General features: G+C 35.6%; 2 protein-coding genes across 2 annotated transcripts; both read right to left on the reverse strand.

Annotated features, from left to right (window-relative positions):
• Nucleotides 1-5,547: 5,547 nt before the first annotated feature.
• LOC114388946 (subtilisin-like protease SBT1.4) lies at nucleotides 5,548-8,960 on the reverse strand. The gene is made up of 3 exons (XM_028349495.1): nucleotides 8,267-8,960; nucleotides 7,457-7,998; nucleotides 5,548-7,312 (listed from the first exon to the last, which is right to left on the reverse strand). The coding sequence occupies exons 1-3, from the start codon at nucleotides 8,873-8,875 to the stop codon at nucleotides 6,142-6,144; spliced, it is 2,322 nt and encodes a 773-aa protein (XP_028205296.1). The 5' UTR covers nucleotides 8,876-8,960; the 3' UTR covers nucleotides 5,548-6,141.
• Nucleotides 8,961-10,698: 1,738 nt separating this feature from the next.
• Nucleotides 10,699-13,372, reverse strand: LOC114390702 (cation/calcium exchanger 4-like). Its single transcript, XM_028351547.1, has one exon. It carries the CDS (start codon nucleotides 13,046-13,048, stop codon nucleotides 11,090-11,092), a length of 1,959 nt encoding a protein of 652 aa, XP_028207348.1. The 5' UTR covers nucleotides 13,049-13,372; the 3' UTR covers nucleotides 10,699-11,089.
• Nucleotides 13,373-15,272: the final 1,900 nt, after the last annotated feature.

Genomic DNA, 15,272 nt, shown 5'->3' on the forward strand with positions numbered 1-15,272 from the left:
AAATAAAGTTAATTCGGTGTGGTTGAAGAAAAGTTGCATAATTTTTTAATTGATATTTTTTCTAATAATACTAACAAATTAATATTTATCAATAAAAAAATATAATACAATTTTATTTGAAATGGCAAATCATCTAAATGCTTATAGTAGTTATGTGTATCACTGTATCATAGTAATCACAGATTCACAGATGTAGTGTTGTGTATTCGGAGACCTGACAAGATACATATGTAGTTCATTTTTTATATATAAGAAATGAAAGAAAGAGAGCTTAAAAAAAAAGAGAGAAAAAAGTAAAAATAATACTAGTGTATAATAAGTATATGAATATAACTATTGTAGACATAATTGGTGAGTTCTTGTTATTATGTAAATGATGGAGACATGTACATTTCATACACTAGTCCAATCCAATTTATAAACAGGTGATAGAAAGAAAAGGAAACAATAAATAGAGAATGAGAAGAATTGTTGATACGGAAAATAATGACCACACTATTCTACAATAAGGTTCTGGTTGAAATCCTGTATTAGAGTTATGTTATCCAAAAACAAATTTCTGCGAGCTCCTGACCCTGTCTGTTTACTATGTCTACTACCCGAAAATTTGATTATGAAACCTGCATTCTTCTTGTCCTAACATTTAATATCCTCTTTCATATATATTCGAAAATTGCATTTTCCTGATATAAGTATATAGTAAAAATATCGTTCCTTCCATCCAGAATATGCCATAAAATGCATTACATAATTCACATGAGCCAAGTTAATTTGCTCATATCCTGCAACTCACATAACAAAGGCGCTGATGATGTAAATGAATGAAAAGAAAGAGAATAGGAAATAATAAATATAACTATGAAATTTATGTATGAGAAAAAGGTACACAAATAAGGCTAATTTTAAGCCCCGAGTATCATCGTAATTTTTTGCCTTAATTTAGTCAAACAGTACAGCTTACGTCTTATAAGAATTGCTTATAGAAGTTAATTAAAAAGTGAGTACCGTATATGTTTTTATTATTTTGTTATAGAATCTGTCAGAAAGCGAAAATAAAAAAATATACTACCACTAAAAATGTTCTAACAAAAACTGAATTAAAATATGGCCTTTGGCTTTGAGTCACATGAGGCACAATCTTTTTCAGGACACATCTGACATAGTAATAGTATGTAAACAAAAAAATCAGATCCTCTGCAGTTGTGTTTTATAAATTAAACTGCTTGGGATCTTGGCCCTTAAAACGTTGAGTAATTGTTTTGTGAAAAGTCATACTATATACTGTTAACCGAGGCAGTTGGATCCAAACTGTTAACTGTAGCTGACGCTAAAAGAATCCATATCCGTAAACAAATTATAATAGGGTGCATAAAGCATGGGTAAAATGTCAAGACTATAGCAAGATTGAATATTTTTAACAGGTTAAAATATGATTTTTTATCTTTGTAAATATCAAAAAGTTTGAAATTTATTTTTACAAAATTTTTGGTATATTTTTTGTCCTAGTAAAATTAAAATGTATTGTTTTTTTATTTGAAGTTAAGCTTGGATGAATCTAAATGAGACATTTTTTTTAATTTATATTTTAAAAATGAAATTTCAGAGGATTAAAAACAATCATAAATTATATTTAAAAAAAAAAATCAAATCACAATTTATGAAAGTTAAAATTGATACAAGCACCACCACCAAACACCACCCTAATGCCACCACCATCAAAACCAAGCACCACCATCAAAATAGCGCCCAAACATCACCATCAAAACCTTCAAACCACTAAACATTGCACACATTTCTTTCTCCCTTAGATATGCAACACCATGTCATTGTGCATCTCCACCACCACCATATCACCATTTGTGACCTAGATGTCGTGGTGCATGCTTTGCTGGCTGGTGCGGGTAGTGGTGCATAGTGAAGGAGGTGGTGTGGGTGGCGGCTTGACGCGAAGGAAATGGATAGGGCGATGATGGCACGGTGGTCAAAATTATAGTCGAAGGTGAATCGAAGAGGGTCAAAAGGAGAGAATCATGGAAAGAAAAAGTCTAACTTGGGGAAAAAAATAAAACATTTTAATTTTTAGGGAAGGAAAAATATATCAAAATTTTTACGGGATATATTTCAAACTTTTTAATATTTATAAATACCAAAAATATATTTTAACTTTTTTAATATAACTATTAGACTATGTTTGAATTTTCGTTTAAAATTCCATATACAAAATCAAGATAAATCTAATAATGCACAAATTCAATTTTACAAAAGGAAGAATTTGAATAATTTTACAAACCTCATTTTGTTTCAAAAGTCTGTTTGCAACAACAAAATAAAACATATAATTAATTGGTTGACGAAAAAATATATTTGTACAAATATGCATTCATGTGTACTCGGGCAAGCCAGTAATAACCATTACCTGTTCAATTTTAGCTCCAAAACACTTTACACACTATATGTTGATTGTTGCAATTAATTTCATTTTTAATAATAAATATATCGTTAGAAAGTCACTTTAATTGCAGTCATATTTTGCCAGCCTACATTGTGACCTATCAAAATTGGGTGTAGTGTTTGGAATAGGACTACTTATAAAACAACCTAACAAGAAAGGCCGAGCGAAATGTCATCGAGGGCAAACAATGAAAAGTTAGCTCTCACGGGTTTGAGAACCTATATCAAAAAGATACATGATCAGTGTAGTAATTATACAAACCAATTTTGTAAAATTAGATTAATCCTACGCCTAAAATTTAAAAAAGTAATAGAATTTATCCTAGATCTATGGTTTGATCATTAGTATTACCATACTCTAGTAGTCACAGTTTTTTGCATACCTCTTTGAAGAGATTATTGATGGGGTAGTAGTAGAATAATAAAATAATATTCAGCATAAAAAAAAAAAGGATATATGTCTTATAAGCTGGACTTAGACCGTAATACAATTTCACAAAAGTTGCGTATAAGTTGAAGTTTGCCAAAAACTTTACAAGAATTACTTAGGTCTTATTATAATAGACGTGGGATTAAATATACCCCTTATACCTAACTCTATGGGAAGTGAAAAATGATCGTTTTTAAAGTGGGTTAAAGGTGGCCCAAATCAAGGTTGATTTCCAACACACCCTCTCCCCCATCAATAATCTCTTCAGGGAAGAATGCAAAAAACTGTGACTAGCTAATGAAGTTTTTTTTTCTTTCTATATTGTGATGTCTCTGTGCCATATGATAGGAAAGAACAGATAGGTATTGACGACTTTGACTCTTTGAGGGTTTTTGATTCATTCTTCAATTAAGGATGAATGGATCGAATAATCAAGATGTGAGTTGTGCTGTTAATGGATATGAATTTTGATGAACAGCGAGTAGCAGACCAGCTTATAAGAACCTTGTTCTTGTGATAGCTTTGCAGTTGGAAAATAATGTTATTTGAATGAAAATAATACGAGGACATATTCCAGGACAACAATGTATAGTTGTTGTTTTTTTACATAAATAGAACTAGCTCATTTCATTCATGATAGAAGAATAAATGCATAGAGGTATATGCTGATGTATATATATAACTATGAGAGGAGCGATGAAATTGTTACTTTTATGAGCACGCATGTTCCATGAATTTTTCAGTTGAAAATATATAACTATAACTATATAATACATTTGACCACCATGTCCAATGAATCAAGTTATTCAATTTACTTAAACTAATCGAAATTAATGCATTTAAGTTCTAAAACTATTGGTATCAGAGGTGACATCGGTGGGCAACAAGCATGGGTGAAAAGACCCAAAAACAATCCAAAAAAGATGCCAACAGTTTACAATAAAACTACAAAAATATTAGTATTATTATTTTGAGCAGGAAACAAATTTTCTTAAGTTCACACGCATTGGCATAACACGTACAGTTGACATTCTTAACATAACTGTTAATTGACTGACAAGATAATCCTATATATATTTGTAAGAACTTGCATCCACATGCTCTCGGGCAATCCAGTGAGTAGTCATTAATTTTGCTAAAGATCGCACACACTTTACTACCTTATAAACATAAAGCAATTAACAGGCTGAAATGTTAAATAAAGTCAAATTACCCATTCAATTTTAGCTCCAAATCACATGACACCTTAATTTTGAAAATTAACTTTCTACACTATATGCGAATTGCTGAAATTAATTTTATTTACAATACTAGATATAGAAATAAAATACGAATATACCTTTTTTTAACTTGTTTACATGTTTATATTATAAATATTGGTCTACAGATATTAATTTCTCAATAAATTTTGTCAATAATTCCATTTAGGTATGGCAGTGTTAAAGAATTTCCAACACTAATTATCACTTTAAAAAATGATTTGACAAGCCTTCTATGAGTCCTTAATATCTCTTGAACAAGTTTTTGGATACATTATCTTTTAACTGTGGTATAATATTTTAGTACACTTAACTAAAGAAGAACCCCAGTTCCAATAATGTAATGGAATATGACCGAGTGTTTGAATCAATCGTTATTGCACATGTATGATATATGAGGAGGAATTCACTTTTTGTTATTGCACATGTATGATATATGAGGAGGAATTCACTTTTTGTTATTGCACATGTATGATATATGAGGAGGAATTCACTTTTTTTTTAAGAGTAATTCTTTTAGAGTTAATTTTCATTTTCATCGTTCATTTTCTTGAAATCTAATGGTTAAAATTAATTATTTATTACAATCATTATATCTTAAAAAAATAATAATGGAAATGAGAAGTAATTTTAAGAGTTACTCTTAAAATAAATAGATCTCTCCTCAATAAAACATGTGTTGTCATACTGCCATTAAAATTAATCAAAATTTGAGTTGTGTATGGATATGAATTGTGATGAATAGCATAGAGGCTCTATAAGATTTTGTTGTGATAGCTTTGGAGTTGAAAATAAGGTTATTAGAATAAGAGCATGTTTGGTTTACCATCTAACTTGTGTACAAATTTCAAGACAAAATCCAACAGTGGAAGGAAAAATAAACACGAAAAGGGTGTAGATGCTTTTACAAAAGTCCTTTTGCTACCATACCAACTTCCATTTGCAAAGATAGATCCAACATGCACTAAGATTGTGACAATACGAGGACATATTCTTCGACGACAGTGCATAGTTTGGGAGTTTGAAAAGTAACGCTATATACATCTCGTTTATAATGACATACCACTTATACATCGGACGAGGCATGAGTTGCGTGTTTTAATCTTAGATTAATGTATGCACGCTCTTAATCTTAACATAATAAATACGTAGAGGCACAATAATCTGAACCAACAATCTTACAAATCGCATCTCATGTCACCTGTTAAGAATAGTTAGTTTAGTTTGTTAAGGATAGTTATCAGTTTGTTATCTCTAATGAGCTCATACTCACTGTCACTTGCATCTTTTATTCAATCAATTACAAAATGTATTTCTATGATACTCCTCTTCTCTACTTTGAACTCTATGGTGTATAGTCTCACTATGTTGGTACTTGTATTTCTCCTCAAACCATATCATCTTAGATTTCCGATCATTTAGTTCAATAATTTATTAGAACCCCTTCGTCAACTGCTTCAAAGTTGTTCCTGAGTACACTTGCAAGAAAGAGCACACCTAAAACGTATTTTATAGTTTTTACAATAAGGCAATACGATTACAGAAAATTATAAAGAGACTTGACTAAATCCATCACCTGTGAATGAATGATGTGTTTCCACAGCAACACCCGAGTGCAATTCAAATTGATGATGAGGGTTCACCGCTCCATCCGACCCCAATTGACATCAGTTAGAGATAAGCCAGAAAAGGCTTGCAAGATTCAAATGTCCCTAGTATATTTCGGCAAATCCATCTAGCTGCAGTGCTGCCATATACATCTCGCTTAGCATGACATAACCTTTATATCAATCAAATGAGACGTGTAATGAAACCACAATAATCTGATCCAACTATCTTAAAAATCACATCTGATTTCCCCAAATTATCAGAAGCCCTTCATCAACTACTTCGAAGTCGTTATTCTGTCGTTTGTACAATAAGCAAACATGATAAAAATTACAAAGAGACTAAATCCAATGATCCATAGCCTGAGAAAGACGTGTCTCCACAGCAATTCATTCAAATGGATGATGAATATGCAGCACTCAATGTAACAGCAATTGGACTCCTCACAACATGACTTCCATCAGTCCATTCAATGGATCCAAAACTCTCAGAACCATCCAACTTAGCTCTACTAAATGTGACCTCAAACGCCTGCGTCTTGTTTTCGCCACTGAACACAAGCGTGCTGGGAGAAACACCAACACCAACACCAGGTGGAGCATTCACCTTAACAGTGTAAACAACATCAACCTCGCTTCCCACATTCGTAACAACCCGTCTATACTTAACCAAATCACCTTCCCCACCCAACTTCACCGCGAATGAAGGGTAATTCAAGTCACCGGGACTAGCCAACTTCCCAGTCCTCCCCACTTTCCCTTCACAAACACTTTCAACAGCAGGCTCTCTAGTGAAAACCGCAATCTGATTAGCATCATACCCAACAGAACACAAGAACGCCAAATAGTCATTAGAGTCCAAATCATAAACCAAACCAGGGTTAAGTGCCCTATTAGGATCAACATGTCCAGCACCATGAATAAACGGATTTGACTCCTTCCCACTTCCAAGATCCTTAATGTTCCCACCAGAATTATCCACATTATAAGCAGTGGTCATCAATGCAGACTTAATCGCCGCAGGTGACCACTCTGGATAAGCCTTCCTAAGCAATGCAGCAATGCCACTCGCATGAGGGCACGACATAGAAGTCCCCGAAATTATGTTAAACTCGACCCTCCTAGGATCAATGTCCAAATCCGTGGGACCCACACGCCCAGTCCACCCTGCTAAAATGTTAACACCAGGAGCAATAACATCAGGTTTCAGAATCTGCGACGTAAGATGGTTCGGTCCACGGCTAGAAAAGGAAGCAACTTGAGGAGCAGAAGGAGAACCACCAATCACAGTTCCTCTAAACTCAATCGTTGCTGTTGGGTACTGACTCAGCTTTATATACTCCTTAATCTTATCTCCTGCGGTTTGACCCACCATAGTAGCTGCTAAAAGATGCGCATCTGCAAGAAGCTCTTCACCGTTGGCTTCAGTGTTGGCCATAATCATTCCCAACCCACCAGTAAGTTTTACTGCACTACCTTTTTCAACTCTGGCATTCCCTCCTCTATCACAAACAACAATTTTTCCTTGCACTTTGGAAGATTCTAGAGACCCTATGTAACAGTACCTGCTTCCAAAAAAAGAGATATAAGGTGAGTTGATGATTAATGGAGAAGTAAAGAAGGAAAAGATTGCGAGTTTGATCCCTTCTTCTAACAAGAAAACTAATATTCTAACAAATTAACTTTCGCCCATAAAAAAAAAAAAATACCTGCTTCCACAATCTTTAGCATAAACTAATGGAAGCTTAAAATCAGGTAAGCTTTCACCGTAATACAAAGACACGCCACCGAAGACTCTTCCGTCTCCGAGAATTACGTCTGCCGGAAACTCTCTGTCGACGGTGGAAGCTCCGACGGTTAAAATCCACGGTGCTATGTTAACAGCAGTGGAAGGACCAGGTCCAGAGTTTCCGGCGGAGCACGAGACGAGAACGTTGTGTTTGGCAGCGCCGAACGCTCCCACGGCGATCGAGTCGCGGTAGTACTGAGGCGCGTAGCCGGAAGAGCCGACGGAGAGTGAGATGACGTGGACGCCGTCAGAGACGGCCTCGTCCATGGCGGCGAGGATGTCGGAGTCGAAGCAACCGAGCTTCCAGCAGATCTTGTAGGCTGCGATTCTTGCCTTCGTAGCCATTCCTCTCGCTTCGCCCCGTGCATAGTGGAAGAGGCTTGCGTTGGAGACGACGGCGCCCGCGGCGGTGGAGGCGGTGTGCGTGCCGTGGCCTTCGGTGTCGCGTGGTGACTTCGATTCCTGAGATTGGACGACGATTGGTTTAAAGGAACGAAAGACATGTGAAAGTAAAAAGAAATCGAAAAATAAAAATGCGAAATATTTGAATTTAAATCAAGTATAACGTCAGAAATTTAGGTTAATTTTTTAAAATTTTCATCTTACCAAACATTATCTGAGACGATTTTTAAAATTTTTTCATCTCAAATAGCATCTGAGATTCGTGCGCAGTTCGAATCTGGCAACTGACATTTCAAACAGATTAACATTTTTCGATAAAGAAAAGTACCTGAGACTCGTCGATTGGTCTTTCGAGATAGGATTCGTAGCCTTTGTAGAAGGCTTTGGCGCCGATGATTTTGTTGTTGCACAGGGAGGAAGGGAAGTCTGGTGAGGGCTGGCAGGAGCCTTTCCATGAGGAGGGGATTGGGGAGAGATTGTGGTCGGAGAAGCTCTTGAGCTCCGGCCATATTCCGGTGTCGAGGACCCCTACGATGACGTCGTCGGCGTAGTCGGAGTTGGGCCAGAGGCCGAAGGAGTCGGCGAGGCCGAGGAAGCGCGGGGTGTGGGTGGTGTGGGGGTGGCGGATTTGGTCGGAGTGGAGGGCGAGGACGGAGGGGTGGCGGCGGAGGTGGGAGGCTTGGGATGGGGTGAGGCGGACGGAGAAGCCTGAGGCGGCGGAGGAGTAGGTGTAGAGGAGGGTGGCGGGGTGGGGAGAGGGAGGGAGGGAGCGGAGGATGGAGGAGTACCAGGTTGTGTGTGAGGTGAAGAGGCTGGGCTTCTGGGATTGCGCCACGTGGATGATGTAGGTTTGTGGAGCGTCGTCCGATGAAGCGAAAACAAAAAAAGAGAGGAGTAAGAAGAATAGAGAGAATGGAGAAGAAGAAGGAAAAGCCATGATATTAGAGTGTTGTGTTCCTTTACTACTGGAGTTGGAGGAAATGTGCTTATGATGCCTTGATGGGTTCGTTATTGGTTGTGTTACCTGGAAATGGGGGAAGAGATATTGTTTGTTTATTGATTGGATCAGACTATTGGTCACAGACTATTGGTCTAAAATATTTAATGTAGAAAATATAGAAAAGTGTTAAAAATATCTTAAAAATACAATTTTGTATATTTTATTAAAAATATTTTTTCTTTAAGTTATTTTACTAATGTACTAAGGGCAATAGGACATTGGTTAATATTTATATATTTTTAAACATAAGAGAATATTAATGTAATAATTTTTTAAATTTAAATGAAAGTTAATGTAAGAAAAAAAAATGAATTATGTATAGTATTATAATAGTTCAAAAGTTATTGATATAATAATATGCTCATGATATATTTTAATATTTAGGGGAGAGGGTGGAGCCAGCAAAGCAGGAAGCCGATAATTGAAGGACTTATAGGTCTTGATGGCCTGTGATATTTTCTTAGCAATAGCCAATAAAAATAATGCTGTTTTGTATTTTACTACAAAAGGTTCTGCATAGGGAGGATGGGTAGGGCGTATGACATGAAAAAAGATTAAAGATATTACTCTTTTAATATTTTTATTTATTTTTTTAAAATTAAAAAATAAATATATTAAATGTTGAAGTTTTTAATTTAAAAATAACATTGTTTTACTTAACAAAAATGCATTATAAGAAAATTTTAAAATATTATTTCATAATTTTATTTTAGTACAGATTAATGAGATTTTTATAAGTATTTTTTTTTGTAAGAGATAATTTTTTTCTCCAAATGAATAAAATTACTATGAAGGAAAAAAAATCTGAGTATTTAATATAAATATATCTAACACTCAAATTTAGTAATTAATCAAGATCTTTCTATATTAGGTTATATTTTATGGCTAGAATAATGCACTTTCTATATTAGATCTTTCTGTATTATGTGAATATATTAAAATGGGACATCAGATCTTGCAGAATTTTATGTATAAAAAAAGATCTTGCGAATTAGTGGCTGATATGAATTTTTAAAATATCGAGATCGAAATTATTAAGAAAGATTAAAATACATCACGTTTGAGGCACACGAGCAATGCATGTTCAAATATTTTACCGCACACCGGCTACATGATCTAAGCATGAAAATTTGTGTATGGTATACAAATTTTTTTAACCTTTAGATCAATCTTACTTAGAAATCATTATGGTAATCTTTTCTCAACGTGTTTCAAGATTTATATCATCTATGTAAATAATTTTTCAATTATATTATTTACATAAATAATTATTTTTTTTAAATATTTTTTACGTAAAAAAGTCATTAAATCAAACATGCACATAATGGGTTTATTTTAGCGTTTCGGGGTGAGTTCCACACTTTCCTAGGAACGAAACAACTAAAATATTTGAGAGATTAGTGTTGAATGGAGATTGAATGCTTACTTGAAAATGTATGTTTGGTGCATTGAAGGAAAAAAAAAAAAAAAAACTTACCCCCTCTAATTTTACCCCAATTCAGGAAAATCCCAGCTAAAAAATTTCTTGTTTCTCTTCTTTTTTACACAAACATTGAAACAGGGAAAAATTTAACACTTTCATTTTATCAGTCACGACTTAATTTTCTTCTCTATTTCTATTTCTAGACATCCAAATATGCTAAGAGAACTTTAAGTTTAAAACAAAAAGGTATCATCGAGCTTGACAGTACATAAATAAAAAGGAAAGCACAATACAAAATTACGAATAACTAGCCAATTAATATTATGATATTGGTATGTAAATGTGTACGTCTAATATTTTATATATACCAAGAATAGAACAAACACAACAGATTGTAAGAGTGCTGAAATACCAAATGCCCTAAAGGAAAGTCACCACAATATTAAATTATGTTCAGTAAGTGGAATCCTTAGGTGTGTTCATTTTTCAACAAATGTAAAGAGACTACCTATTGTCAATTCGATTGACAAGTACATGATGTTTGGATATACAACAATGGCGTTTTCAGCTGGAGCAGCAATTTATCCCGGCTATATGGAGACCAATTTTTTCTTTCCCGAGTTTCTTTTGTCCCATATATAGGCTATCTGCGTGACAAAAATTATACCAGATGGAGCAAAGAGATGCAGAAAACATGCTCATTTTGATTTAGATCTATTGCAACAAACTCAACTTAAACTTAAACCAGCAATTGTTATAAATCCCATAGCAGTGCACATCCTGAAAGAAAGAAATATCAAATAAAGGGCAATGAGACCCATTCCTAATATTCTGTTAGGATGCATGTTGTTCCGAGGTAAAACAACAAGTGCCCATAACAGTCCTGTGATCAGAAATCCCATGGTGTAAAATAAGCTACTGTCTTCAGGCACCACATACAAAGAGGGTTTCTTTGACCAAGCCCCAAGCAGTAACGAGATCCCCAAGCCAATAAGTGTGTTGAACATAGGACCTGCATAGCATCCAGATAAGGCAATCTGAACTCCATCTTCTCCATCCAATGCCAATGAAATATTTGACATCAAATCTCCCATTGAATTTCCCCATGCTAATACGGTTAACCCCAAGATGGATGGGTTGATTCCGAAAATAACACCAAACGCTACCAAAAGAGCCACAAGCTCATTTGCTATTATGTAGAACCACACTATACTCATGAGGAATCCTCCCAGAACCCAAGGAAGCAAGAATTGGGGAGGCGGATGATCAGACACTGTGTATTTATATGCAAGAATACCAAAGGTGCATCCAAGAGTAACACCAACACAATAAGAAAGTATAACACCCTGATTACTCACATTATCTTGGGTGCTACACAAAATAGCTAGAAGAATAGGAGCTAATGAAGCACTAGCCACAGCATAAGGCTTTGACCATACTTCCTCATGAACCATTGGAATTGTTAGCCGCCTAGGAATTGCCAGTGGAATCTCCATCATCAGAAAAAGTTTTGATACAGTGAACGATGTCCTGGTGTTTTCCGTGGAGCCATCACTCCATCCCCAGGGAGGCCTTTCATCATCCAAAAAATTGATCTTATTTGCCTGGTTTGAATATATTGCCACATTTGAGGACCACATCCACTGTGGCAACGACGGAGGGAGGCGAGGGGGGTCGCTCTCAGTGTCTTCCAGTAAAGAGCTATAGATCGAAGTATCCTCTTCCGAACCTAGAGAGAACACACTTCCCTGGACAGGAAGCATTGGTGTGACAGCATCCAATTTCAACCTCCGTGCATGTTTCCGCAATATCTCGTTGGCAGCAACAATGAATGCATACACAATATAAATCGACACAAAGGCAATGGCCGCCCCGACACCCACCTTCCCAACAAACAAAATCAAAAGCAGCGAAACAAGAGTGATGAGAAAGAAACTCACGTCCCTTATAAAGCATCTTCGATCAATTCCAATCTCCTTATCCGCAACACACAGCGAAACAGTTCCAGCAACAATAGTGGTAACAAAAAGAGCACCACCCAACACACTGTTAAGCCCTACATCACCACTTTCAGCACCCACAAAAGCAGCTATGCTAGCAAACACATCAGGTGCTCCATTCCCAAGTGGAAGCAGCACAACCCCAGCCACAGTTGGAGGCAATTTCAAGAGCCTTGACAGATGCTCAAGAGAAGGGCAAAAATAATCTGCAGCAGTGTTCCCCAAGAGATAAAACAAAGCAGCCAGCCACACACCCAACACTAGATAACCAAACAAACTAAAACCCAGACATGTACAATAGAAAAACTTCAAGTAATCGAGATACCCATCAGAAGAACACTGTGGATTAACCTTTAAGAATTCACAGGGACTAGAATAACCATCATGTTGAACCAACCCACTACATAATCCAGAACTACTTACGCCTAAATCATTTTCACCAGCTACACCTGAAGTGTTGGCGCTGATTTCCACCATTCGACGGTGAACCAAGGAAGACCCATCTCTCAAAATCGCATTTTGAGGCAACCCATGATTCGTGAAGTACGAGGATTGTCTGAGAATCGGGTTGCTGATGATGTCTTCCCGGTTGTAAAAGAAGAAAAGCACAACCATGGAACACAGAGCATTGAAAATCCCTTGAAATTTTCTGCGTTTTGCACCAAACAAAGCATTTGGCGCTTTCATCTCCAATGTTACTATCCTAGGAAAGAGTTTGGGGTTCCAATTGCTCAAATTCAGAGGCGGAAAAGTCGTCTAGGGTTTCGGTTTCTTGAAAGGGAAACGAAACCCGAGAGTGGGAATTGAGACAAAATAGGAAGCAGAATTTGAAGGGGGAAAGATCACATTCCAGAGAAGTGGAGTGGGAATTAAAGAATATTGGAGCTTATCCGATGATCTGAAGAAGCAGAAGAGTGAGTGAGGGTTCAGAAAGGTACGGGTTTGGCTGTTTGGAGGTTTTGTTTTCTATGTTCCTTGGCATGAATGGAAAACTTTGATTTGTTCTTTACGCTGTTAAATCTTCATCTTAAATGTACACGGAGATTATCATTGTTAATTTGTTATTGGACAATTTCAGTAAATTAAAATTAACTTTTAGTCAGGAAAAAAATGAACTTTCCATAAAAAAAATTAAATTATGTGAAATTTTCATAATTTACATTGACACTCTGACAGTAAAAAATTTCTCTCCTAAAATTGTTTCTTGGGTCCTTACGATAAATTTTCATGTTGATTGGATGGAGAATTTTGAACTTTTTTTTATATATTTTAAACTTAAATCTGTTTCTAATCTTTCTATTTTTTTGTGTTTTCAATTTTTATACTTTTTATGATTTAATTTTTCATAAAATTTAATTTGTGATTTTTGTTTTTAATCATTAGTCTTTATAAAATTTTAAAAAATTAATATTAAACTTCTTATATTATAAGATATTCATTTTTTAGTCATTATTATTTAAGAAATATTAAATTTATTTTTAATGAATAATGAGAGACTAAAACTATAATTTTTTAAAAATATAAAACAAAAACACAAAAACAATTATAGACCCAAAAATCATAATACAAGTATATTATAAAAATTAGAAATATATTTAAGCCTTTATTTTAAATAAAATTAATTTATTGAAATAACCCTAACACACCTTAATTTTTCATTTTTACCTTACACTTTTGTTTCTTTATCACATTTTTTTAAATTCAACTCTTAATATACATTTAAGAAGTGTATTATATATATATATATATATATGCGTCCGTGTGAAAATATAATTTTTTTTTGTTAATTTTTAATTAATGTTAATCTTGTGTTGAATATATATTGAATCATATAGGTCATGCAACATGATTTACAAATCATGTCAAACTCTTTTAGGGATTTTAAACACGTTACCTAAAATGACGCAAAGTAAGGACTCTATTATACCAGGCCCACAAGAGATCTAGTTGGAGGTAATTGACCTCGTATTGCCCTTAGTAGGCGTCGTGGAAGGTTACCGTATTTGAGCTCGACCCTACTACTAATAAAGGAGGAGACAAAGAAAGAAGGTGAATAACATTCTATCCCGACAACACTTTCGACAAACATATTGACTTGAGCGCGGAGTCCCTTTCCAGGAATTCACTCCCACCACAAGAAAAGAAGCTCATACACACAGAGAGAAGAAGAGAAAGAGAGGTACAAATGGGAGCAGGTTGGGAGACATTGACCTTGGTAAGAACATTTGACGCCCACCGTGGGCCTAGAGAAATTTTCCTTTGGTCACAAGAGTATATAGTAACGACCAAGAGCTCACCGATCATATCATTAGAGATGGAAGAAGCTTCTCTGATCCAAAGCTTTCGAGAGTAGTTAGAGGCTCTTCAAAAGAAGAATGTGGAATAAATGGTCGCACTGAGATAGAAACAAGAAGTAGACCTCCAAGCCCTACGGGAAGAAAACAATGTCATTCAAGCTCAGTTGCAGGCATGAAAGGCCAACACGGTTCCAACTCGTCCAGGAGCAACTGAGTTGGAACATTCCTCATATGAAACCAACTATTACACCAACACCATAGAAAGGTCTCACCAGAGATCTTACAGCCAACTCGCTAAGCTACGTCGCTGACATTCGTTCATCGATGATATCCTGGATGTGCCCCTTCCCCTAGGTTGGAAGCCGTTGAACATCGACCAGTATGATGAAACTATAAACCCTAATGACCACATCGAAGTCTATGTGACATAAGTGAACTTGTTCACCAATAACTACTTTGTCCTCTGTGGAGTATTTCCAAGCTCGTTAAAGGGACCTACCTTAACATGATGGCAGCAACTCCCCCCTCCGATAATTAATACGTTTGACACACCGATCGAACATTTTGGTGAGCAATATGTTACATGCCAATCACATCACACAACATCGGTAGCC

The sequence above is a fragment of the Glycine soja genome, chromosome 16, assembly GCF_004193775.1.
Source record: "Glycine soja cultivar W05 chromosome 16, ASM419377v2, whole genome shotgun sequence".
Taxonomy (NCBI): Eukaryota; Viridiplantae; Streptophyta; class Magnoliopsida; order Fabales; family Fabaceae; genus Glycine; species Glycine soja.

What these genes read in the sequence shown, in the direction of transcription:
- LOC114390702 (XM_028351547.1), bottom strand. Translation starts at nt 13,048, where the DNA reads ATGAAAGCGCCAAATGCTTTGTTTGGTGCAAAACGCAGAAAATTTCAA.
- LOC114388946 (XM_028349495.1), bottom strand. Translation starts at nt 8,875, where the DNA reads ATGGCTTTTCCTTCTTCTTCTCCATTCTCTCTATTCTTCTTACTCCTC. An exon ending in GACCAATCGACGAGTCTCAG is followed by an intron (nt 7,999 to 8,266) that starts GTACTTTTCTTT and finishes GTCCAATCTCAG; the next exon opens with GAATCGAAGTCACCACGCGA. An exon ending in GCTAAAGATTGTGGAAGCAG is followed by an intron (nt 7,313 to 7,456) that starts GTATTTTTTTTT and finishes TTTTGGAAGCAG; the next exon opens with GTACTGTTACATAGGGTCTC.